The sequence below is a fragment of the Acipenser ruthenus genome, chromosome 1 (assembly GCF_902713425.1).
Source record: "Acipenser ruthenus chromosome 1, fAciRut3.2 maternal haplotype, whole genome shotgun sequence".
NCBI lineage: Eukaryota > Metazoa > Chordata > Actinopteri > Acipenseriformes > Acipenseridae > Acipenser > Acipenser ruthenus.
The window spans coordinates 6,068,074-6,094,765 of record NC_081189.1 but is presented as its reverse complement, the minus strand read 5'-3'; the positions used below and the strand labels follow the sequence as shown (position 1 = coordinate 6,094,765).

Sequence of the window (26,692 nt, the reverse complement as noted above, 5' to 3'; positions counted from 1 at the left end):
TACACAATATACATGGGGTGTTTATACAGAGCCTGAAATTAGTGCTGACTTTTTCAGCCACACCTGTGTATTATACTGTATACTGCTAAATTGGTATACAGAGCTAAAGGCATTGAGATATTTAGTTACACATTTCATAGCATTTTTGATACATATACCTTTCTGTTGTATGGTGTTTCCAATCATTCTGGTAATCTGCCTTTACCCAAGTGCTGGCACTAACAGCCTTCCTCATTTCATACAAATCGTTCTAATAATAATCTGACCCCTACCAGGCACTTCTTACCTGGCTGGAAGATTCATGCATTTTCAGCACACGCACACTTTTGTGTATGAATGGCTTTTCCATTCACTAAAGGTTTATAAACGGCAAGGTCAAAAAGCAATTTGTATGACAAGTAAAATAAATAAAACAGGTCGACAGTTAATGAAATAAGAAGAACAAAGCCTAATTTAAGCTAAAGAGGAGAGGAAAAGACAGGAGGTCTCACATGAAAACTAATTTTAGATAACATCAAGCTTTGCAGTTTGACTAATTAGAAAACACTTGCTCTATAAATAGAATTGCCATTAACATTTAGTGTTTTGCAAGAAACTTGTTTTTTTTTCTCACCAGCCTCCCCAGAATGTCTGATAATTCCACAAGGTTAATTCAAATGTACACTACATCCCATTTCCCTTTTACAAACACTGATTGTTACACCCACTGTAAATGTATTGGCATCACTCCCCGCCGGGTAACTTGGCTTTTTCTTAAACAATAATGTACTGGGGCCTCTGTAGTTTAAAGCTACTGAAAACGTTTTTGTACTTGTTTTTGTATTTAATAATTAATTAAACAATTAATCAATGCATGTATTATTTTAACAGCCCCACAGGAAACTACATCAACACAGTTCCTGCTGGAAAAGAATAAGAAAAAATAAAGCTTTCATAACTATAGTTACATTGCACGGCAGGTATTAAGTGATCTAACGTATAAATCAGTAATAATAGAGAGATCAGCAAGAACAAATACCTAAAACAAACAATAAGCAATCAATACGATATACAGTACAGTCAAAGGAATCGTCATCTAGACCCACTCCTTTAAAATGGCTTGTTAAAAAGTACAAAAATGAATATTTGTAAAATGTATGCTTTGAATGTTTTCAAAAATCTGTTTTGACTCTCCCATAGCCTGTGTTTGCAGGGACCAGGAGATCAGTCAACAAAGGAGCAGTCCGAGATTTCACACTTTTCATCTTTTTATACGAAGCCTCGTGCTCCAAGCAAGGCAGTTTTAACACTGTAACATCACACAATAATGTGACAACATACGCCACGTTACAGAAATGTTTAAATTGTTCAGGGTTTGGTATGCAATCCTGCTGTTGTAGTGTTGAGAAAATAACCTCTACTGATGTATATTGATGTATGCTAATACTACAGTATAAGCAGCATATACCGTAAAGTATGTGTACTCACAAGGGGAAAAAAAAAATGTTTGGAGATAAACACGTAGAAGATTGATAATTTAACATAATGCACTAATAGGATTCAATTCCTGTAACGGACGGCCAAAAATCAATCTGCGGCATAAAAAAGTTAATGCTACAATGTATCCAGTATGTGGTGCTAAATCAAATGTTCTATTTTTATTACAAGCAATCATATTTGTGTTATAGTAAGGTTGATTTAAAAATAAAGTGTAATAAAAAATTTAAATACATAAACAATCTGCAGTATTCACTTCAAAATGTGTCAGTAATACTGAGATATTTACATCTCAATCATGTCCTGCACATCTCAATTATCATAAATAAAATTTAAAAAAATTACTTTGGTTTGTTTCTACTGTAGGAACATCTTGAGTAGAAGCCATCTTTGCGTTTGTAAAACTGGATGTTCCCAATAAAATGTCATGTGGCAGTTGTGTGTTGAATGCCACAACAACGGCTACAACTGTGCTTGGAAGGCCCTATACTGTAAGCATTGTACTGAGTCAACCAATCAGCCAGTTCAATAGTACGCTGCAGCTCTCACAGCAGTCACATCTTGTCATTTGTATTGCTTGCTCTACAAGGCGCTCACTTCATTATTTTAATGAAAATGGCAATGCAGCATACTGTAGGTAATTATTGATCGATATCTGTTGAGCAGCAATGTTGTAAATGTGAAGTTGCATCTCGGTCAACAAAGCACATCAGTACGTTTTTGATCTTTTTATTGGGTCAGCTTTGCAGGCCTTTGGGAGTCTCTCCTGTTTCTGTCACAGTTAAAGCCGCTCACACCTCTCAAGGTTAACCGCGTGTTCTTTTCCCCCCACTAAACAAGCCCCTCATTTTTCTTAGTTACTTGTCACCAGGATATTCCTCACAGCTGTTGACGAGTCACTGCTTTTATTAGCAAAGGCTCAACAGACACAAATTCAGCGGCATTTGTGCTAGAAAGAAAGACAGGGTTTGGGGAGAGACTTGACAACTCATATTTTTAAAGGTATTCTCAAATGTAACAAGAAAACAGTTTATTACTGTTTAGCAGTATATGTCTCAGCATGTTGACTAATGAAACCCACTAGGTTAATATTTTACACCATGGTGCATTTTGGAAAGCACACCTCTACAGGGCTCTGCTGAAACAATGGATGTCATAACATACCTAGTTATGTTATTAATCTTTCCTACCTCCCTAATCAATCTGATTATTTGCTTGCAAACAGCGTAATATATTATGATGTTAAACGAAAGACCATATTTCATAAAAATACAAAGGGCTGCTGAGGGATGATGTCTTCTTTATAATAGTCAGTAATACAAAATAAAAAAAAACCCAGTAATTTCACAAAGCATGTCAAAAATGTGATCTCTATAATATTTTTTGAGAAAATCTATTTAATAATGACTAGGATATTGTATTCTAGCCAAGCTAATTATCAAACATCATTACTGTTTGTAAAAAGTATGCACATGTGTGAATTTATACTCAAAGATGATCTAAAAAATAAAGATATTAAAACTTGGGAAGTTATGCTTTTTTTTTCCTTCTGGCATTTCTATTGGCTAAAAATCTATCCATAAGAATATACTTTCTAGTTAAAATGGATGCAAAAAAATATGAATACTACCTCCATTCTAACAACAATTAGCAGTCAGAGGTAAGCGATCTTACCAATAAAGATATTTTTGTTAGCTTCCAGTGTATAAAATTAAGTAAAAAAAAAAGACACAATAAAAACTTTGCCACCAGACACAATAAATAGATAAATAAATATGTATTAGTTGTCATGATGCACATGCATCAACATATGAAATGAAATTAATTAGTAAAAGAAAAGGAATAGGCAAATGTATGTTAATAAACGATAATAATAAAGTAACAGACAAACTAACATTAATAACCTGTCAAACTAAATTAACACCGCACCCCTACACACGTTAAGACATGCACATTATTTAACAGAATGGTGAAGCAACTCACCAAAATGGGAAATACTAATTTGTTCTGATTGAGGAAATTTTCAAGAGCTCAAACAATTTCCAACTTTTTGTAGCACATGCAATTTTGTAGCGATTAGGTGCACTCGTGGAAATCAGAATCCAAAACGAATCAATGATATGACGGTGGAAAGATTTAATAAACCAATCAGTGTGTCGTGATGACAAGTCGCTTTTGAAAAGACTGTGTAAACCTCCAGACCCTCATCTCTCCCTACACCCCCACTCGACCTCTCCGCTCCGCCTGCACTAGAAGACTGGCTCTACCTCCGCTACGCTCCCCTGCCTCCCGAGCCCGCTCCTTCTCCACCCTTGCTCCGCAGTGGTGGAACGACCTTCCTACAGATGTCAGGACTGCCCAGTCCCTGACCACATTCCGGCGCCTCCTTAAGACTCACCTCTTCAAACAGCACCTGTAGAACTCCTCTGTTGTATCCTGGGACACTATCACCCTTCATTTAAATATGCTTTATTTTGCTCTTATCTGCCCCCTATTTTACTGCATTTAATCCTGTACCTCAGAATATTGTAATCTGCCAAGTGTTTAATCTGTAGTATTTTGTACTTAATCATATCCTGATGTAACTATCACTATTTAATCATATCCTGATGTAACTTTCACTATTATCTGCTGTATTATTGAATTGTGATTTGTCACACTTGAGAATTATTGTATTTCTTGTTCTTATTGTATGACTTATATTGTAACACTTGAATGTATTTGTATTTGCTTGCGATTGTAAGTCGCCCTGGATAAGGGCGTCTGCTAAGAAATAAATAATAATACAAATAATAATAAACCATTTTAATTTAAGTTTGATGATGAGTGGAAACAGGTTGCACTAGTGATAAGCCTCGTAGTGGCAGACCACCGGCACAAACCGAAGTTGTCGCTGAGATCAGCCGTGAAGTAGCAGAACAACCCAGCACAAGCGCACGTGCTGTCGCCTGCTGCTTAGATTTTCCCAATTCAACTTGTAAGGCTCTTCGTTCAACTCAGCGGATGTTTCCATACAAGTTGCATCATGTTCAAGCATTGACGTGTCGATTTTGTGTTGCAGTTCTTGGCACGACTGGAATTGGATGACCAGTGGCCTGCTAATATCCTGTGGACGGATGAAGTGCACTTCACCCTGTCTGGAAACCCATGTCATTCCTATGCTGCAACAACGAGATGTGATAAACACTACAGTCCTCGTGCAGGATGGTGCGCCACCGCATATTGGTAACCAGGTGAAACACGTCTTGCAGGAGCACTTTCAGCACAGAATCATTTCACGTCACTTTCCTTGTGAATGGCCACCTCGTTCACCGGACCTTACAGCAGCGGATTTCTGGTTATGGGGGTACCTGAAGTCACACGTGTACTGAGGGAACCCTTGCACAATTCCGGACCTTAAGGATGTCATTGTCCGGGAGGTGGCCAGCATACCTGATGAGGTGCGTAATGCTGCCGTAATGTCCGTTGTCACACAAATGCAATTCATTCTGGATCATGGGGGAGCACATAAAACACCTGTGATTATCAGAGGTAGGTCAAAGTGGCACCTCCTACTGACAAAAATGAATAACTGTGGCATTTGCGTCCCCATGGATCCCTTAGCAACTGTATGCAATGTCACCTTCCTATGCCCTACCATTTGTGAGATATGGTGCGTTGATGTAGTAAACTTACTTTCTAATCGCCATGTATATCAACTTTGCTTATAAATGCTTCTGCGCATCTGGAAGGGAGGTAGCCCTGCAAAGGGAATTAAAATTTCCTTTTGGGTTTTGTTTATATTTTGTATTAATTGTCACTTCCTACCATGCAGCTCGGGTGCTCAGCGAGGACACACTGACTGATAGGGCTCGGTCATGGTTCGGTTGACCAGGAGTCCCCGATTGGCTGGAGGTGCGTATCCTGAGTTGCTCCCTACCATAAAGGGGGTTGCATTGAACACTCTCTCTCCTCTGCCAAATCGTCTCTACAGCACGTCTGCTGTGTGCATCCAGGTCTGGCTGACGGCATCGCCAAGCCTGAAATATGACAGCGAGAGAATACAAAACCAGGAAAAACAGCAACAAGTCACCGTGTGTGTGACTCGTGATCCTCAGAACTGGGATGAGTGCATGAATACCGTGATCGCCAGAGCAGAGATCGCCGGGAACGTGAACCAAGACTTGTGGTGTTTGTAGTAGGGTGAGTTTATGGGATCCGGTTGCCGATCCCTAATAGTATAGCGAGGGTTCAGTACAGCCTTTTAACAGCGGGAAACATGTTGCACTTATAGTGGAGATCATGCACGGCCCGAGCTTGGCCACCTTTTATTTATTAGCTGTGTTTTGAAATGTGTTTTGTTTTGGGACATTTTACACTGTGTCAGCAGTGAGTGTTTTTCTCCCACACTAGGGATACCATTGCTGGTACCCTAGTGGTGGCCATATACCACAGCACTACATTGTGTAATTATAAATACATCTGCATGCCTGTGCAGTGTGGAAACATCAAATAACTGTTCTGTGTCCTTGCCCAGTGAATACCCACAACCTTTAGAATGAACTCTTTCACAGCATCCCAATAACTTTGCTGCACATAGGACTCAGAAGTCAAAAAATATCTAACACAGGGTGTGAGTTTACTGTGTACTATTACGGTAGGGTAAACTGGCTTCACAAAATGAAAATAAGAGGATTGTGAGAAAGTTGTTTGTACTAAAGAGTGGTAAGACAATGCTTTTTAAGTCATTCCCCAAAGCTTACTTAGGTATACAATGAGAGTGCGGTTCTTTCTGAAGTACAAGAAGAAAGGCTTACTAGCCCAGTTTACAAAGAAAGTGCAGCTCACCATAGGTCAGGGGTATAATCCATTTCCAGACAATGCAGAGCAGCCCAGCTGCTTCACCAGTGCACTTTACCCATGGCTTCTGTTGTGTCAGCCTTGTGTCTCAACTCCACTTTGTTCTTTTGACCTCGCTCAGTTTAGACGTCTAGATTAATTGCCAATTAGGACCAGCTACAGTCATTTGAAATATGGTCTTTGGTTTGACCCGAGCTGGGCAGAGACCTCATGAAGATATCTCACATACCCTGAGGACACGCAGCAGCCTTGGGGTTAGTGCTGTGGACAGAAAGGCAAGATATCCTGGGTTCAGACATTTCAGAGAAATGTATGACCCTAAACAAGTCCACCTCCAAATAGCTGTGAAGCTGGATAGAAGCATGATGCTTCCACAAACTAGATATCCCATCACAGTTGAGCTGTACTGTTTGGAAGGACGGTTCACAGAAGCATATGACAATCAATTTATGACCATCAGGTGTCTGTTTAGTTCAGCACTACAGCATCCTTTATTCATGTTTACATAGTGGGTGAGACGCTTATTATTTCTATAGATGATTTCTGCTAATTTTTACTATCCCAGTTATTCTTTGTATTAACTTTACTGAAAGCCTGTACTTTCTCATTATAAGTCACGTATGAGAAATCATTATGCAGGATTTGTCAATCTTGTGTGTACAGTAGATGTCATCCCATCTATAGAACATATGACACTTTTATTTTTAATAGAAGTTCATGAGTACAATCTTTTTCTGTTGTGATTTATAAAAAGGGTGTCTCTTAGAACAAGATTTTTTTGCACACTTTGAGCAGAGGGCTTCGGTCCCTTGCCCAAACCACACAAGATGACATCTAAGGTATTCACAAATCCTGAGCTAAGCCTAGTCATTTTGTTTAGCTTGTCCCTTTGTTGATAAGATAAACTCCCCAGTTTCATCACAAACCATTTTGTTTTGAGTGTTTGCAATGCGCTGAATCGCTATGTTAACTTATTGCAAACTTTTATGCAGTATGCCTCTTTGAGAACGGCGTTTACAGTATGCCTGTTTTTGTCCTAATTGCTTTATGTTGTTACTTACCGCATCACTGACCATTTGATGTTCTTGTCCCAATGAATAATATCTCAGTTAAACCGAACTGTGGAAAACAAACACAGTTGCAGCGGCAGAAAAGAGTCAAACCAGAAAAAAATGAAACCATGGTGTTCAGAATGTATAGGATTTCAGGGTACCAAAATAAAGGTAGCTGCATTTTCACATTCACATTCAGTCATGGGCCCCGGAATCACGTTCAACACCAGCAGTTATCTAAATGCAGAGGTTGCGGCTTCTTGCAGTTATTTAATACTCTTGGTAGATGCTGTGATACATTTCTCTTGATTTGCTTTTCAACTCATATTCCCTGCCCTGGATAGCCTAGCTTTTATGTAACATTTAATTTAAGTCATACATATTACAAGGACCTGCTTTAAGAGGACTGTAACTTGCTCCCTATAGTAAACCACAGTAAGATGCAGTATCTTGTTTACATCCTGGTGGATAAAGAAAGAAACTCATCCTTCCCACTAGTTTTCTGATTTCTAGTGTGTTACAAAAATAGTTATTAAGCATATATTATATATTTATAACATATTAATAAGCAGCACCTTACTATAAAGTGTTACCACGCTTTTTGCTGCATTACAGCCTTTCATTAATTATTTTCTTTATTTTAAGTTTCCACGGCATTTTGTTAATGGTACGTGTGCACTACACAAACCTTAAGTGTATTTTTATTTGTTGCTGTTCTTGTTCTACATTTCTTAAATGCAACTGTTCATTTTAAGTTACTTTTTTTACACAACAGTACTCACATGTTTGGTCACCATCACAACTGTTTCAAGAAACTGGGGTTCCATATTCTGCTGATGTTAATATACCTCTCTGCACTTACAAGCACTTTTATTCGATCAAATTGTTACCGACCGTCCTTATCACACTTCAGTTTATTAAAACATGTGATATGCTTTTTGTTTTTATATACACACTGACGTCATGTCGCATTCGTAAATATTGAAACTTGCTTTTAAAGGGAGATGCAACATTAAAAATCAGTCGCAGTCTGGAGCCCTGCATCATAATTTCTCATTTCTCTGTAATTCAGTGGTACAAACAGATTGATACATTACAATGGTGCGATTGAGGGAGCATTGTGTTTTAAAGAATCATATTGTCATAAAGAACTGTTGGTGCATACCAGTAGCAAGCCAGTAAAGGTATGCGTACTACAGGTTGAAAACCACTGGTGTAGAGCACATTTACCTGTCTGACTTCTCTACTCCTGTAAGGTTTATCAATGAAGGTAAACATGGAATGAACTACTTTGTTACGCTCTAAGGATGAGACTAAAACATGTTTCAGATTTTAACAATGCTTACCACGTATCTGTTCTAAATACCCACATTACACACTACATTGAATGTTATTGTTTAGATACAATACATGCCACTAGTATTAACAGAGATCAACCAATTGATCAAAGTACCTTCCCTGGCGAGATAGCCTCAGATGCTACACCAATGTTCCACGATGATTCTGGAAGTATTCTGAGCTTCTCTATCTGTGTATTCCTCTATGCCTGATATTTATACTACAGTAGGCTCAGATCATACGTAACTACAGTTTGTTTTTGTTATCTTGTGGCGGTAGCCACACATAGTGTTGCAGGAAACGCATCACCTGCTTATTCCTAATTCTGAATAGCAGAGCCTGGCAGGCAATGTCTTTGCCTTTTGATTATTAGCTCCTTTTTTGTTTGCCTTATGTAGTTATTCCTGTCTCTTATTTTCTGAGCTTTTCAGGGCATCTATATGTATTCATTCAATTGGTTTGTTGTACCTGTGAGTTTTGCACTACCCTTATACTGGGGGTTTTATGGTAATTACTTGTGCTTGCTCCTGTTTTCCCTCCACTAGTCCCCTGATGGAGGCAGGCCTTCAGTTCCTGTTTCCTGTTTTAGGGTGTTTTTTTTGGCATGGGATTTTTCTGGGACATTGTTTGTTTTTTTGGTGATTTATATATTATAGTTTTTTTTTTTGATCGGGACTGTTATTGTTGTTTCTTTATTTCTACTACCAGTGATATTTATTGTCTTCCTGAAAGTTTGCTACAGGATGTTACTCAGACAACTTTTGTTCATTTCCTCAGTAGCAATAAATTATTTTTGTTAGCCTCTGTTTGGCCCCTTTTTCATAATAATTTTCTCGCTGTGGCAATTGACTGCCATTATTAGTCAATTTTGTTACAATCTCACTAATTCACAATAGAAATTACTTATTCACCTGTTACTCCATTCAAGTGCAACCAACCGCTAACTACTCTCATTCCAAGGTTACCGTGGTTAACTGTTTAATAGATTTTCCTTCATCATACATTTTTGCACATGCTTCATCTCTCCAATCATTTTAAAGTTAGCTTAGCGACTCTACTATGCCTCTACTAGTCATCTCCAGCAAAGTGGTTTAACATTACCAATACATTTACACTCTGAACCTGATCAGTGAGGTTTATAATCGCAAGAGGAAGACCTTTAAACACTGATTAACACTTTCCACATCTGATTTCACTTAAAGAAGGAAAATGATCACCAAACGCTGGAGTTAATGGCTCCCACTCATTAGAAATGCTAATTATTTTGCATCCTCACGTTTTCCAGATTGTAGATAAAATATTTCCACTTTTGTGTAGCAGCTTTACTTCATCAATTTCAATTGGTTAAAGGCAGAGAGATATTCAACACAGTAACTCTTCATACTTGCCAACTCAAACATTGATGCTCTTCAATCATACAGCATATAACTTAATAATAAAGACGCACAATTAATTTGAATCACTTGCAACTGCTATGCAGCCAAATAAACACTCTCTCTGTCGCCTCACCTCATCCAACCAAAAGATATATGCGTCTTTCGTCACTGTGTGGCTGAAGCCGCATTTTGTGTGCTGTACTGCCGCACATTACAGGCTGTGAGCAGGAATTCAGAACAGGGCTCTGGAAGGTGTTTGCCAGCGAGCAGGAGGAGGCAGATCAGAGAGAGTTAACAGCTACAGGCCAGATCTAAGTCAACACGAGAATCACATTCCTTGGCCTTCTCCGCAGATCAATATCTGAAATAATAAATTAGATCCCAAAGGGTTCTAGCACCACAGAGAAATTCCTCAATTGGTCTTTGACTCAATAATGCAGGTAAGCGCTGCACTGTAGAACATCTTTAACGCACCATAATAGAAAATTAATGGTGCTCGAATCAGCACTGAGGACAACAGAGGGTTACCTAATAAGACCAGTTATAACTGTCATCTGGCAACAAGATCTGTAAAATATCACAAGTGAAGAGAGTGAATGAGAGAGAGAGGGAGACAAACTAAGAGAATCGTCAACCCTGCAGACTGCACAAAGAGTACTGAAATTACAGTATGTGTAATGAGTTTGGGTGTTATGTGTTACAGACACCCAAACGATTAAGAATGAAACTGTAATGGTACATACAATGTCAATAAGACTGCATTGCGGTTATGTCTACAGAATGTATGAAGCTCATATATCAATGTGCTGTAATAACACAGCAATAGTCAAACCGATTGCTTTGAGCGTACTGGGAGGCTGTAAAGGAAAATGATTAAATGAACTGATAGTGATCTATAAAATTTGTATTAAATAATGTATTTTCAATGAAGCTCTTATCTGTGTGTTCATCTAAGTTCAACAAAGTCATATGGTTTAACGGTATCAGGCAATGCCTGTGCACATAGCCAAATAGAGGGTTTTCCAACATTGAAAAGTCATTATGTTATTATGGGAAATGTTGAACGGACATAAAAAAAGAGTTCCTCACACTACTAAATTTTAGAGACACATTTGCGAGCCCCAAAACAAGTTTATTTTTATTTTTTTATTGCAATGTAAGTATTTACTTTTATAACTTGGTTACAGTCATAAAATAAATCAAATTAGAAAAAATTGGATGGATTAATGGATTAATTTATGCAAAAACGTACAATTAAAATGCTTTTAACGGAAAACTATGTTATACAATGAATGCACTAGATATTGATTTACCCAACACTCGAATGAACTTGCTGTAACTATGTATGCAATATGTAAAGTAACATGACATGTGTTCATCAATGGAATCAGAGAAAAACTTAAGTGCTTGCCTTTTGGTAAAATGTAAAACGAGACAGATTTAATATTTACACACTTCTCTGCACCGACAAGTCAAATCACTGAAACATGACACAATAGGATTTTGCAGTCACTAAACACCACAGTGGAGCAAATTGCAGTATCAGTCTGAAGACATTATGTCGACTTACCCACAGGCAGCCACCTTCCCATCCTCTAGTGCAAAAAGAGTATGGCGTTCCCCGCAGGCCACTTGCTTTACTTTGTGAAAGACTAGGGTCCTCAATAAATGTGGCATCAGCTGCAAAAAACAAAGTTTGCCATGAGATCTGGAGATTCCTGCAGTACTTCCATCCCTGCAGCCCTTTGATTTACCTCTCTGTATTGTATATTTCCACGGTGGTTCCGTGCCAAGGTAAAAATTGACCTGTTTCTCAATGCAGTGCTCTATATACCTAGCTTGTGTTTGTGTGAGTATGCCACTAAGAAAAAAAGAAAAAAGAACCCTACTTCCTCATCATGCGCTTGTTAGCTTGTCCAATCTATGGCAATCACTTCAGTCCCAAGGGTTGAAAGACACAAGACGCAGGAAAAAGGCAAGCAAAAGCTGAAGAAAGATCAATACTGCACTGTGAAACAAGAAGTGTAGGCTATTTACTTTCCATTGATCTGATGATGCAGGAGAAACACCTCGGACTGGCATTAAATTGAGGGAATAAGTCTTCTGTGTTTTTTCACCTCAAGGTCACAGAAAAAAAGCTAAAAACAAACAACAAACAAAAATAGATTGCATAGGTACAGTAAAGAGATTAATCTACATTAAAATACCAAAGGGAACAGGCACTAACTAACCACCCTCAAAGGCAATTGTTCCAGAGTTGCAAGACACTGAAAAGTAAAACTGGGATTTATAATTGTGGACTTTGGTCCCACATTGGCCTACAGTGAGCCTTAAGCTTTTACTTAACTACAATGCAGATCACTTCTGGTTGTTGAAGCTTTTGAGCTTTTCTGTGGAAAAATTTAGTTATTAGGCTTAAATGATAAGTGCATGTTTAAAAGTACAAAGGGAAATGGAGGGTTTATATTTTAGTGTGATTTATGTTGAATCAACAGCTCCTATCAAACTACTTCCAATGAATAGCATTATGAAAAAGGCACCACTCCCCAAGATAATTCATAACCAGACAAAGTTGAATATAGCTTAATCTGAAAATGGGTTATCTTTTGGGTTTCCATGTATCTTCTACTAGTTATTTGTATTAATTTAACAATGCTGACTTTATCGCTAATTACATCCTGGTGCATTAGGTAATGTTAATGCTTTTATATCATCTGGGACATCATACTTTGCTCGAATTCTCAATCGTTACAAAAGGAACCCCATTAAAAACATGGCTTCTACAGATTCTAAATAAGGCAGGTTTAACTTCTTTGATAACATCAATTTCAAAATAATATTGTTGTGAGAAATCTGATCACATACTGGATCTAAGCATTACTCATTCTGGCAATGTCCGATTTTAAAGAAAAAGGTGTGCTAGATGTGAAATACAAGCTGCTCTGTTTGTTTTTAATTATGTCCCTTGTTTAATAATAATAAAACTGTGGAAGGCCATGTAAAACTCATTTAATTGTGTTATTTTTTATTATGTTTCTTACATAATAAAGTGAGATTGTCCTCATAATGCTTACCCTCACACTGACAGGAAGTTTTAGGTTTTTAAAAGCAAAATGGCAGAGAGCATTCCATGGTCTCTGATTGGCTGGATGCGGTCTGGAAACATTTCGTATTCTGATTGGTCACAACCATAGGACGCAATCCTCTGACTGGCTAAATGAACTATTGAAATCTAATGTACTTTGTACAGTTTGGGTATCTGTCATTACTGATGGCAACTGAAATTACTTCAGGTATCTTCTAATCTTCTATGAGTAAGAGATAGTATACAATCTGTTTCTTCTTGGGTGAAATCATATTGGCATTTCATACATAACTTAGGAGAGAATGTGTTGCATGAAGAAACATGTGCTGTTTTGTGTATATAAAGGTATTTAAGCTAAGTTTACTTGTATTATTCTTTTAACCAAGTACAAACTTTAAACAAGTTCTAACACACATTTCAGAAAACATGTCCTGCAACTGTGAGTATCAGTAGCAGGGTCCTTTCAGTGAAACCATCTTTGGTGTGTCTTTTTGTAAGCTGATTTCCTAGGTTGTACATTAGGTAGTTTGTTCTCAATTGCTCCCAAAAGGAATCACCACCAGCACCTTATTGTGTTCCACTGCATCATCACTTCATTCAGTGCGCAAGCTCCCTGGCACTAATATTGCATCTTACCTGTCTCATCCCTCCTCAACAAGTACAGCTCCTAGATGTCTAACCCAATTTCATTTCTAAATCAATGTTCACTTAGCGGACCACTGCATTATTGTAACCATTTCTACTAGCAAGTTCTTGTATTGTTTAGGGTACTGGCGGTATCACGTGAAGCCTGGGCTGTGATTCAAAGACCAAAGTGGAGGACAAGGCTGGCTGTAGTAAGTTTTAGATAGCAAACGCTGTGCTGTTGCAAACTGGCAGAGGTGGTCCCTTATTGAAGTTTCTTGTTTTGTATTACAGGCCCAGACAGGATAGGAAATAAACTCACACAATTCAGGTTGATTGAATTTTTGTTTGCCAATAACAGAGCTACCACACAAAGAAAAGTCATACTAGTGGAAACTGATCTATTACATACTGTATGCAAGTGTTACATATCCCAAATCAATTTTTTACCAAAGGGATGGAAAATAGGCACATTAAGTATTAATTAAACTGATAAAGAATTATACAGATTAACCAAAAAAAATGCTCCTATGAGCGAACAACAAAATTGATAAGGTACAGATTTTATAAGGTCAAGGTTAGACATGACAGTAAAATTCCAGTTTAGCAGTTGAGGAACACACTTACTAAATACTCTGTGGGCCATTACTGCTCTCAAAGGCCTCATGTTCCAATAATCCTATGCATTTCTCACTCCAGTCACAGCCCCAACTTCAGCTCAGCTCCTAATTAACCCTCCCTAATAGCTTAGATTACATTAGCCTTGAGCCCCCTGTATCCTATACCGCACTAGCACCACTGAACAATGCGGCCTGCCTTGCTTTACAATTTCCTTTCACAAGAACACAATTATAAATTCAAACAAGTCTTATCCACATGCACTCATCCAAGCAGTCAGCCCCATGACAAACCAGAATAATGAGAAATCTGAAGGACCACACAATAAGCGACAGGCCTGCTATCCAGTAGACTATTAAAAATGTTACGGGTCACTGTGGGTTAGCATGTCCGTGGGGGTCAGTGTGGTACCTGATGCCAAATCATTTAAACAGAATATATTTTTGGACATGAAAGAACACCAAAGCTCCATTCTTATACTGCCAAATAAATAACATTTATCTCAAAGTGTGGTATTGCTGAAACAGGCAAAAACACAAAGGTTGAAATAATGGGAATGCATGCAATTGAAAGCACATAAAAGACATATTGCATATTGAAGTTAAAAAACTCTCACAGACAGGTACATTACTGCAAGATTACATAAACAACCTATTGCCTAGAGCAGTACAACAGATACAAAGAACACAGAGCTGTTTTTCATTTCTAACCCATTTGTTATCTAAAGGAGTGTGTAGGATGAGCTACTGAGCACTCTGCCAAATACAGATCAACATCAGCATTCTGTAAACAATTATATGTGAGCAGTGAACTTTACCCCTCATCTCTCTCAGGCATGGACACTTGTGGACTAGAGAATTCAAAAACTCTCAGTTGTCTAGCTATTGATTGCAAAAAGGCAGCTACAAATGTAGACTAGCTTAAGAAAAGCCTAAAGGCATTTGAACTCCAATGTTTCTTGCATATGAAAAGCAGAGCTCGAACATTTCCCCAAAGGCAAGTGTTGGTTCAATCCTGTTGGAAGTTTGTAGGCTGGTCAGAGCAGTGTGTTTGGAGTTTCAGCTGGTTTAAAGATTTAGAAATTCTAAAAGAAACTTAAAACTTCAATAACCAACGTTTGGATTTAAAGTATTTTTCAAGAACCCTCACACTTTACAATTTGGGGTGCATCCAGGCACCCAGTGATATAAGTATATGAAAAAAAACACACCACTGAATACAAGAACGGACTTGAGTGGTTTTTTTTTTAGTTCTGTGTGGTTCAAAGGATTGTAGCTCTGATTAGAGGTGGTTATGCTGGTACTTCAGAAATCAGTTTTCAGTGCCCATGCCAAGACATCTGGTCATATATACAGTATATTGATACAAATAAAGAATGTAACAAATAAAAAGTTTTTTTTTTAGATAATTACAATCTTGTGAGAGAAATCCCAATACACTGATGACAACAAAACCTTTAACGATTTATATACAGTATTGCCTATTTAATCACAAGTGGGGTTTGTCTTATGAAACTGAGCTGAAAGACAAACACATGGCTTTTTCAAGCACACTTCCATTTATTCTCATCTAAATATTGTTGTGTTCTTACACATTGGATTTGCTGTGGTGGCGGGCACAGTAGCAGTGAGTAATGAAATAAATATCATAAGTGTTTTTGTTGTGCAATACAATGCGCACCAATAAAGAAGTAAGCATAGAAGTTAATGAAAGCTTTCAGACAGCCTGCTAATGACAACAAACACTCTTATTTAATCATAAAGAGTGTATTTATTTAGTTTTTTATATACTCCAAGTTGTTAACAGCTTCTTTTTCCTATTCACCAACGTTTGTACTGGTCAATTCTTGCACAAGTAAATTCACCCCCTTGCAATAAAAAAAAAAAGTAAAGTTAAAAATATTGCCATTGTCATGGTTTTTTTTTTGTGCTTTCCCTTCTGTTTCAATAGGACAGCTCATTTGCCAGACTCAAAGATTGAACTGCTGACGATGCCTTTTGGGATGTGAGCTAGCTACTGTGTAGCACACACAATAGAATTAACTCACAATATGCTAAGGCAACCTGGTTTTAAAATCTCTCAGCCCTTAACTAACAATTTTGTTGTTTTAATCTAAGACTGCTGACTGAATGTTCACGCCTAGTTAGCAGATGCAGCTCCCTGGTGTTTACAAGCAATATTTCTTCTCCTGACTCTATTAAATCTATCACTTTAAAAAAAGTCCCGGGACCAGCAATTTGCCTCACGAGTCCTTGAAAAAGCTGGCTTCAAATCGAACGGTCCCATTTTAAAATGTCATGGGGGGGCGGTTAATTCTACTTTGTCTGATCATTCCGCATCCCATCCAAGGGCACACTCCTGGAAATAACAGCGGAGGGCTGTACAGTTAGCAATAGCTGTGGCTTGCTCATCAAGATAATGACAGATTGCTTTTAAACTTGCCCAGAACTGGATTGAGATGAATGGCCTGTTTGGCTTCTTACTCAGCAGTAGTGTGTGTTTTTTCTTTTTTTTTTTTCTTTCCTGGTTTATCACCGAATACTTTTCACATCCATAAGGGAGATTAGTGTTCTTTGGGAAATGGAAATTGTTAATGCACATCCATCAAGGGGGAGCAAAATGAACAGAGATAAACACTATGAAGGGCACGTTTCATTTTTCATCAAATTCCTGAAGAATAAAACTAATATTTTTTCATACAAAAACGTTGGGATGTTGGGGGTACAATCATGCAGATTATGATTTTGAAAAAGGAAAAAAACCCTCTCAAATTCATTAGGCTAATGTTTTTATAAGGCACTTGAAGTCAACGCGGTGCTGGATTTAGTGTAAACTTTCAATTCCATTACCTGCCAGGCATTAATTGCCTATGCAGCTCTAGGGATTCTTCCCAAGGGCCTGATATGTTTCCTTCTGTCATTTCACTAACTATTCTGTCTAGACCAACTTACAGCCCTTAATCCACCAAAGGGATCAATAAACGGCACATAATTCAGTCCTAATAATTAGCTTTCACTTAAACACGAATGGTCGCTTGCTCTTAAGAACCGTAGTACAAAAAATGATAATTTAATAATAAAAATGATAGATGGATGAAGGAATGCCTTGATAGGAAAAAGTGTACATGTTACAGTTATGTTTATACTAAAAATGAACCGGACATGTTTTTCAAATATGATCAAGAAGAGAAAAAAAGAAACACTCTACCCTGTGATAGCATGTCATTTTCTGAGCTATTTTTCTGCTGTTATTTTTAACACAAGTATGATTAAATATTGCCCCAGACAAAACAGTAATTGTAAATTAGCATAAATTAAGTGGACTAAGGTTCTCTCTAACCAACGACGCATATTAGCATGCAGTTCACTTATAGACTTTGATATCTCAATTTAAAACGAAACAGATATGCTTTACTCATAGTTTGAGGGCCTAATCCTCCACCTGCTATTTAATGGTTGTCCTTATTGTTGCAATATCTCATTAGCTTTTCACTGTCTCGCCAAGGCTTGACTTACATTCAGATATAGGATTGGAAAAGATGTGGGTACAGTTACCATCTGTGCAAGTGCTAGGGGTGATTATAATTACAATTAAAATCACGACTGATGAAATTGCAATTACAAAGCTATTTGTTCAGTTCCAATACAGTTACAATTATGATGCGGTAACTAGAATTAGACTAAAACGTTACATAAACAACTACACAACTTAACATGTTTACTCTGCTTATTCTAACTAACCAATCAATAATCACAAATACAGAAACATACTATACAAATACAGAAACATACTATAAAACGTTTTCCTCAAACAAATGGGGTCACCAAAAGTGTTTGAATAATGATTGAATGACAAATGCGTAATTGAGCTGTAATCAATCAACGATATCATTACAATTACAATTGCGCAGGTGTGCCAAGGTTCAGCTACTTTAATTACATTGTAATTGCAATTAATTACAAACTGCACAATTACAATTGGAATTGACCCCAGGTCGAATCTGTTTGCTGCAGTTTATGAGCCATTATGGACAGGTCAGACTTGTAAATGAGCTCTTTTTTTTCACCTGGTTAAATAAATGCATTCAATTGAAATTAGTCTCCATGGAAACCAGTTTCCAGCTTGGTTCCCAATCTCCTGCTTGAGAAAAGGCTGGTGCCAACAGTTAATTAAACACATTGGTGTTTTATCATGGCATTTTGAGGTAGTGTACCTAACGCTCGATAGCTGACTGGTCATGCCTTCCCTCCACTCTCCATCCTCCTGGGCCTGCTCCTTCTTTTCCCAAGCCCCTCTGTGGTGGAACCAGCTACCAGAGAACTTCAGGACTGCTCTGTCTCTGACTGCCCTCTGCTGCCACCTCAAGATCCACCTGCACATGTAGATCTCCTGCGCTACCCCTCATACTAAGCACTGGACTCGCCTGACCTAAGCACAATGCTACTGGATGCTCAGCTGATGCACTATCCTTGCACTACTGCGCTACTATTATGTCATTGTAGATACAAATTGCTTTAATCCTAACTTGTTACATCTTATCTCATATTGTATTCTAGTAGTATTTGCACTTACTGTAAACTATGTTTAATTCAATGTGGGGATGATGACTGCTTGTATGGGTATGGTGAGAGGCGATTATGGACTATTTGCCGCTGGTCCTGCCTGTTAAGGGGAGAAGAAGCAGCCACCGCCCTCTTTAAGAGGAACTGATCTGACGATGCCAGGTCAGCAGGGTGGACAGTGACAACGCCACGTCCGTCCCGTCCCCCGACAAGGGGACTGCCTGCATTAAGGTGGAAGTTGGGGAGGTGGAGGGTAGGATTGCAACTGGATTGCGGAAGCAACGCCCAGGTAAGTTTTAGCTGTGATTTATATATCAGAAGAGGAAGTGATCTAATGAGGCAATTATTCAATAGTAGTAAATGGGAGAACAATCATTCAATAATCCCTCCCCCGAATTTCAGCCTAAGCTTCTAAATACTGTTTTTACACTGTAACCTTGTCTTGCCCTGTAACACCTGTAAGTCACCTTGGATAAAGGCATCTGCCAAATAAACTAATAATAATAATAATAATAATAATAATAATAATAATAATAATAATTAGTGGGTTTTCCTTTTCCTTTAATGTGTTTTTATAATCTGCCAAAGTTTCTAATTTGTGTCACAACCATTCTACTCCATATAGGTTAAAGAGAGGGAAGCTGTTATGGGAATGCTTCTCTTCAGAAGCACACATCCCTTGACCTTGGGAGACCTTAATTAGAGATGTTTAAAATTACTTAAAATGCAGATGAAATGACAACTTCAACTTCATAATTACTGGTAGAGGTAAGAAAATATTATAGAGAATCTGTGGGTGTGTTTGGTTATTTAAATGCTGTAATACTTGCATATTAGGCATTGTGTCAATACAATTACACAAAGCACATGTTTATTTTAGTTTTCTTCTATGCAAATTGTTCTTAATTTATTGATTTAATCAAATTAGCAAATCATCTTGCATCCGAGTGTTTAGAGGGTTTGGTAGTTTTACAGCATGCTGGCCTTGTTGGGAGGTCATTTAACAGTGTCTCGATATGTTTGGGACTGCAGATGGTGGCTTTAACACTGTATAGAGGGGTGCCTTAGGTGGCTTGATATTGCTGTCAATAGGAGTAAATCAGGACTATAAATAGTGGTCTTATTGCGAGGTGAGGATTTACTGTACTAGGGAGGAGCCATTGCATTACGACAGAACAAAGGTTTCAGGCTTTCTCTTTAAATAGTCATACATGTTTTAACATATGCATGTACAGCATACAGTAGAAGGCAGTCTATGTGCTGTGTTTGTCAGTACATGGGAGTGTATGATAAAATACAAAGTGAAGCTGTAAAAAAAGTTACAAATCCAGACTGGCTCTTTATTACAACTTGATGCATACACTTTCTTTTATAGCCTGGGCACTACCTGCCAAATGCTGATAAACTACTGCAAGTACTGTAGCTGAATATTATACACAGTGATAAGTATTACAGTGTAGCAAATAAAGACATTTGGAGGAAAATATAAGTCATTTACAGCAGAGCTGAGCTGTGGCCTGTAATGAAATCAGCCTGACCTAGGGCTCTGCTTGCAAACGACTGCAACCTAATTATTTGCATCCTTGAACCCAAACAAAATAAAAATAAAAATAAATACTTAAGGATATATCAATATGCTCATTAATCAAATGCAGGCAGTAAGAAATCCAACACGGATAATTAGAGAGCTTACAGAAGGCTTGCTCCCTCTGTTTATCTGCTTATGACATTTGCTTTATGGCCCTAACAGCATTTATAATTACTGGCTTTATTCATCAAACAGAATCATGCCTTGTGGGAATGCACAGTAAGTTCGGTTTCAGGACCAACAGTGACATTTTCATAATGAACATGAAGCAGTCACTTCATCAAAGGGCTGGTTACAGTTTGAATGCGTCTCTGGACCTAACATAACCCCTGCCCACCCGTTCCTTCACAATAAGTTTACACAACACAGAATTTCCCTAGTGCACTAATTGTCTCTGTGCCTTCAGAGTGTCACACTTTTTCCAAGGAGAACTGGCATTTTAAATGAGTTTTCCAGCTGAAAGGCCATAAATGCTGTGAGAATGTATTCTTCTTCTTCTTCTTATTATTTAGACCCAACTTAGCTGTCATTGCCTTTTAGAAAATGGACCTTGATGACAGATAGTTGTCCCTAGCTGAAGGCCAAGCACACTTAACGAAATGTCAATAAACTGCAGGTATTAACGCTGGAGGATATTGATGCTCTTCACTTGTGTAAGACGGCATTCTTTAAAGTATATTTGTAGGTTAGTTTCGGTCTGGATTGCCTGGTTTTGAAATGTATGTCGCTGTATAAAGTGAGTGTGAAGGTTTCAGAGTCCTGTTATCTTTTGGAGGACATCTACCTGTAGGATAATGAGCTCTCTACTCAGAACCAGATTGGCAGAGATGATACCTGAGGATTACATTATTATTATTATTATTATTATTATTATTATTATTATTATTATTATTATTATTATTATTATTAATAGTAGTAGTAGTAGTATTAGTAGTAATAATACCAGGATGCACAAGTAGAAACCGTAGTTAAGGTACATTAGCTGTATTATCTGTTTTATCGTTTCAAAACTACAGGCAGACTTTATATCAAAAAAGGTGAAACACACTACTATTTTTTCTAAACATTTAAAACAGCCAGGTTCAACTTACAGTAAAGTTGCTGTAGAACAATACAGATGATATCAACAAGAACAAAGAGAGCCATGGTCTGTAACTAAGTCATGCACTATTTTATATGCAGGCCTCTCCATTTTGGTTGCTGTACTTCAATCTACAGAGGTTTATTTCTCTGATGTGATAAGCTCCCTTGTCTGGTACAGGGTAACTAATGACGTGTGCTGAGTATAGCGTATCTCTGTCAGCCTGGCTCAACTGGCGAGACGCCTTCTTTTAATCTGGGTCTCCAATTTAAATGACTGTGGTCTTTACAGGTGATATATTGATTAATTGATTCATGAATTAATAATACTCATACCTCAGCATTTTTGTGTTTAAGGGCAAGCTTTGTCTAAGTAGGGAGGGGAGGTGTTAAATAAATAAATAAATGCTACATGTTTTATATTTGACGATATTTGAGTTCAGGAAGAAATATTTCATACTTGTTAACAGAAAGGCTTATTTTGAATTAGGTTGCCCTTTTGTTACATATCATTGCACTGCAATGTCTACCCTGGGTTATCTTGAGCATGGGGTATATTATAAATGTATTGTTAACGTAAAATCTTACCACTTAAAACCTTTTGATCCTAAATAACATTATTCATAGGTATACTTCCATCAAGACACTGATTGGCACACAAAACAATTAAAAACTAGGGCTGTCCTGAAATTCAGATTTAACTTACATCTTTAAGAGGCTTGCTACATTAGAAGTAAATGTAAACAAAACAGTGTTAAACAGGAACAACAAGACATACTATTCAAGTTATAAAGCATTGCTGGTTTCCCTTCTCATCTTCTTAGCATTGCTTTAAATGAATGAGTAAACCATTCCGACCAATTATATATCAAGTATACTAGCTGCAGCTTAATCTTCTATGCTTGGCAGTGAGGTATGCAAAATGCAGACTTTTAAACTTATATTTAATTGTTTTGTGTCATAGGTCTAGGTAGGGCATTGTTGCTTGAAAAATAAATTGGGTAATTCAATTAAACTGCAACAGAAGATACATCATATCTGATGGAGAAAGGCACTAACCCAAGCTTGAACCTGATGTCCCCCCATCGCTTTGCTTCTTTGACAAATGGATTCTTGAAAATAATTGAAACACATGGCTACCAGCATAGGTCAATAATACTTTTTTTCCCCTGCTATTCACTCTCTGAACAGTCTCCATTTTTTATCTTTCCTTGTGCCATTCGGGGCAAAGCATGCATCCTGCTGGTAAATCATACTGACATTGTAAACATATGAGGATTTAATTAATCATGAAAAGAAACGTCAAGTTTATTAAATCAAATATGTAGACAAAACCAGTGATAAAAGGGAAATGCAGGAGGTTAAACCATACTGGTAATTGTCTTCGTCTTTCCATTAAGAAACAAATAGGAGCTGTCCCTGTGTTATGAAAATGGAGTCCCTGACATTTTGTTATATGTAAAAGATGCATCTTCCTGTTGTATTCAGTTTCCACGACAGTGGGCAAGACATGTGACATACTTTTATAGAGTGCACACAGTAGTGGCTCTTTTGGCAGGTGCTTCCATATGCAGACTAGTCATTTCAGATGTGTGTATTGTCCCAGCAGCATACAGTATATTAACATACACCTTCAGGTTAAAAATGTGATGGGTGCTAATGGTTTACCACAAAACTGTACAGCTAAAGTTGTGAACTGACTTTAGGATTAATACAGTCAAACTCAGACTTTGGCAAATGTTGGGATTTAACTTGCTGTTTCTATGTAACCATCATGTAATCATGACACTCACAAATCAGGACTAAAAGGAAACAAGTTGATGGAGACAGTGTCACTGCATTTGAATACATCACTGTAAGGTGAAGGTGCCTGGACGGTGTTGCTTTTAGTTTGCCGGTGGAGTTGTATTATAATGCTTATTTTATGTGAGCGAGGGAGTGTGTGTGTGTGTGTGTGTGTGTGTGTGTGTGTGTGTGTGTGTGTGTGTGTGTGAGTGGGATCCCCTGCTACAGAGGGATTCCAATAGCTTAGTTTATCAAGGGGCTCTGCTGGGTATACACAGGGCACTCATGTCAACATCTCAAGTGTACTAATAATGGAGATCTAATCTCAGTGTGGACCTTAAATATGTGCAATAAACTTTTGCTGGAAAAGACACGTGTTAAAGTGAAAGTCCAGGGAGCCTGTAAAGCTCCTCTTTTCAAAGACTCACTCGAATATTAAGATGGAGTTGGGGATAAGCAACAGAACTTGTGTGAAGAATAGGAGTAACCTAGATGAGTGGAATAAGTCTTATACTCTCTTATATCATTATATATTTAGAAAAGGTGTTTTTTTATTCATTATTATTATTTTAAATAAAGTAGAGGAAGATAGATTGAGTAGACTTAAACACACTGGTAAAACCAGTGTGGAATTCAAAGAGAAATGAAATACATAAATTAATAATAATAATAATAATAATAATAATAATAATAATAATAATAATAATAATAATAATATGTATTGATGTAGAATGGAGAAGAAGACGACATAGACAATGATAATGTTCATGGCACTAAAAACTGGAAACAAAAAATAAACAAAGCTGGTGCATCTAAGCATAGTACTTTGATAAGTATATTGGTCATGTCTTCAGATGAAAGTGTCTTTGATTCAGCTGCTGATGTCTGTTTTGGAAGGTCACTAAGGGCACACTTCTTAGGCAGCAGTGTGAAGAGTATGCTCCATAGGGTGAAGCACCTCTAATATACCAATGCATTTATTTCCTAACTGCAGAGAGACACAACAAGAGCACCACTGGGCTTCTTGAAAAGAGGGTGCGCGACTTTACGAAGGTACAGACAGTGTGGTCGATCATTATTTGACTTTGTATTTTATTTAAGGTTGCAACAAGACTACTGCCCTTATAAAAAATTACCATACTAAAAACATAGCAAAGTGTAATAAAGCACAGTGAAACCACGGTAAGGCATTGGTAATCATTTCTAAGACAAGCAAGGTATGGTAAAGTATATTGAAAATATGTGTCAAACCACTGTAAACTATAGTAATGCATAGCAGAAATTTGGAGAAATTGAAAAAATACCAGGCTTTTATAAACGTACCAATTGGTTAAATGAGTTAATTGTTACTTTAAGCTGCCTGTGCTGTAAGTGGATACATAGTGTGTAGAGCGTTTCTTATTCTATAACAGATGTCATCTTGTGCAGTTGGATATTGCTCAAACTGTGCTAAGCTGTATCTTTCTTAACTTATTATAATTGTATTAACTTTGTGCCGTACACTATGTTGTATGACATCGCTACTGGAATTTTGACAAACCCTTAATGGTGATTGGTTGCTTGATTTGTAATGCTCATTATTTTTTAAAAGCTCAGTCGGTTTTCTCTATTTGGAATTGCCAAGCTCACACTTATTACCCCATAACAAGACTATTCATTTAACACAGGAATGCACAGCGTTTGACCTGAATGCAGACCGCTACGTTCTGAATGCAGCGATCACCTAGCGTTTGCTAAATTACTGTGAAATTTGAGAACAGCTGTTTGTTCCTGGGGAAACACTCACTTCATATTGCTGAAATAAAAATGATCATTGCCAATTAAATGCACATTAATTGTATGAGCACGGATTGCTGCCAGATGTTTACATTAGAAAGAAAAATCAACGGATTTGTTTATTTTTCTCTAATAGCCACAAGCTAGAATGAAGTCATTTTCGTACTTTTTACCGACAAAAAAATAAATAAATAAATAAAATAAATTCTAGTCAGCTACTAGTTTATTTAGTTCAAACAACAATTTGAATATTAAAAGGATGATGCTGCAGATGATAAATATATCCTGAATTACATTGTGCAAAAAACAAATCAATTTATCAAACTGAATCATGCTGGTATAACGCAATTGTTCAGAATTGTTTTTTGGCTTAACTTACATTAACAAATGTACAACATCAGTAGTTTTAATAAAGAACGGTATAATATTCATGCTGATGGTACCTTAACGTTTTTTGATTGGTTTCTGTGTAGGTAACTTCAATACTAAGAACAGTTACATATTGTATTTAAAATAAAATAAAAACACAATACAAGTAATAAAAGTTGGCCAAAGTAAACATCAGCATATAAATCCCATAGCGTTTGGGCTCTTATTGTATTTCATGTCAGGGCCAAGAATGCTAGAATGCTGCAATGCTGACATAAAAATGTGCTTGGTGTTCCACAAGAAAATATTGATGGTCTCCCTATGTCTCAGAGGGAAAGTTTTGTATTTTTTGTAAAGGTTTGCCCAATGGAGATGTAGAACTTTTAATCAATTATTGCTGTTGTAGCAAGTCCTCTATTAATATGTTTAAATGTCATTACAAATAGAAGTTATGTCCCAATTTACTTATCTTATGTAATGTAATGTGTCAGAAAAAGGAGCTTATCCATTTATAAAAAATCATATACATTTACTTTTTCAAGCAACACAACAAAAAGAAGCCATGGGGGGGGGGGGGGGGAGGGGGGGGTATACGAATCTTACAGCCTCCTTTGGCAAATGCTCGGCAGCAGCCAAGGCAGATGTTTTAGATTGTGTAATTAACCTTATGTCATGCTGTTCTGCTGGCCAAGAGGCCGGAGAGAAGCAAACGCAGGGAAACAGGTGAACTTAACATTTAATGATGGGAGATTCCAATACTTGCCTCAATTTTTCATCCCTCAGGGACATAGTTTGAGTGCAGCCTTTGAAAAAAAGATGAAGAGCTTGTGTCAAAATGTCTTTTAATGGTCAGGAATGCGGCAAGTTCCAGTCTCAGGCCAGTCCCCAGTGAACGAGGGTCCACGGTATATAACTGGTCATAATTCACCTAATTTGGCAGTTTCGGGTCTCTGAGGTCCAGGATAAAAAGTGTGAAGAGCCATAATGGCAAGTGATACAGCTGAGGGCTCATCTTACGAGATCTCTAAAGGAAAACATTTCTGGAGCAAGCCAGGGAATGTCAACAATCCATTAGGCGCTAACTGTAAAGCCAGAAAAACAACCACGACAACAGCACAAAAGCC

At 37.5% G+C, this 26,692-nt stretch overlaps 1 protein-coding gene across 1 annotated transcript in view; it reads right to left on the bottom strand.

Moving 5' to 3' along the window:
• The window catches only part of LOC117973394 (uncharacterized), a 397,211-nt gene that overhangs the window by 288,664 nt on the left and 81,855 nt on the right, over positions 1 to 26,692 (bottom strand). Inside the window, exon 4 of the mRNA XM_059035625.1 lies at positions 11,652 to 11,761. Within this exon, the coding sequence (XP_058891608.1) occupies positions 11,652 to 11,761 (110 nt within the window). The remainder of the gene's footprint in view (positions 1 to 11,651; positions 11,762 to 26,692) is intronic.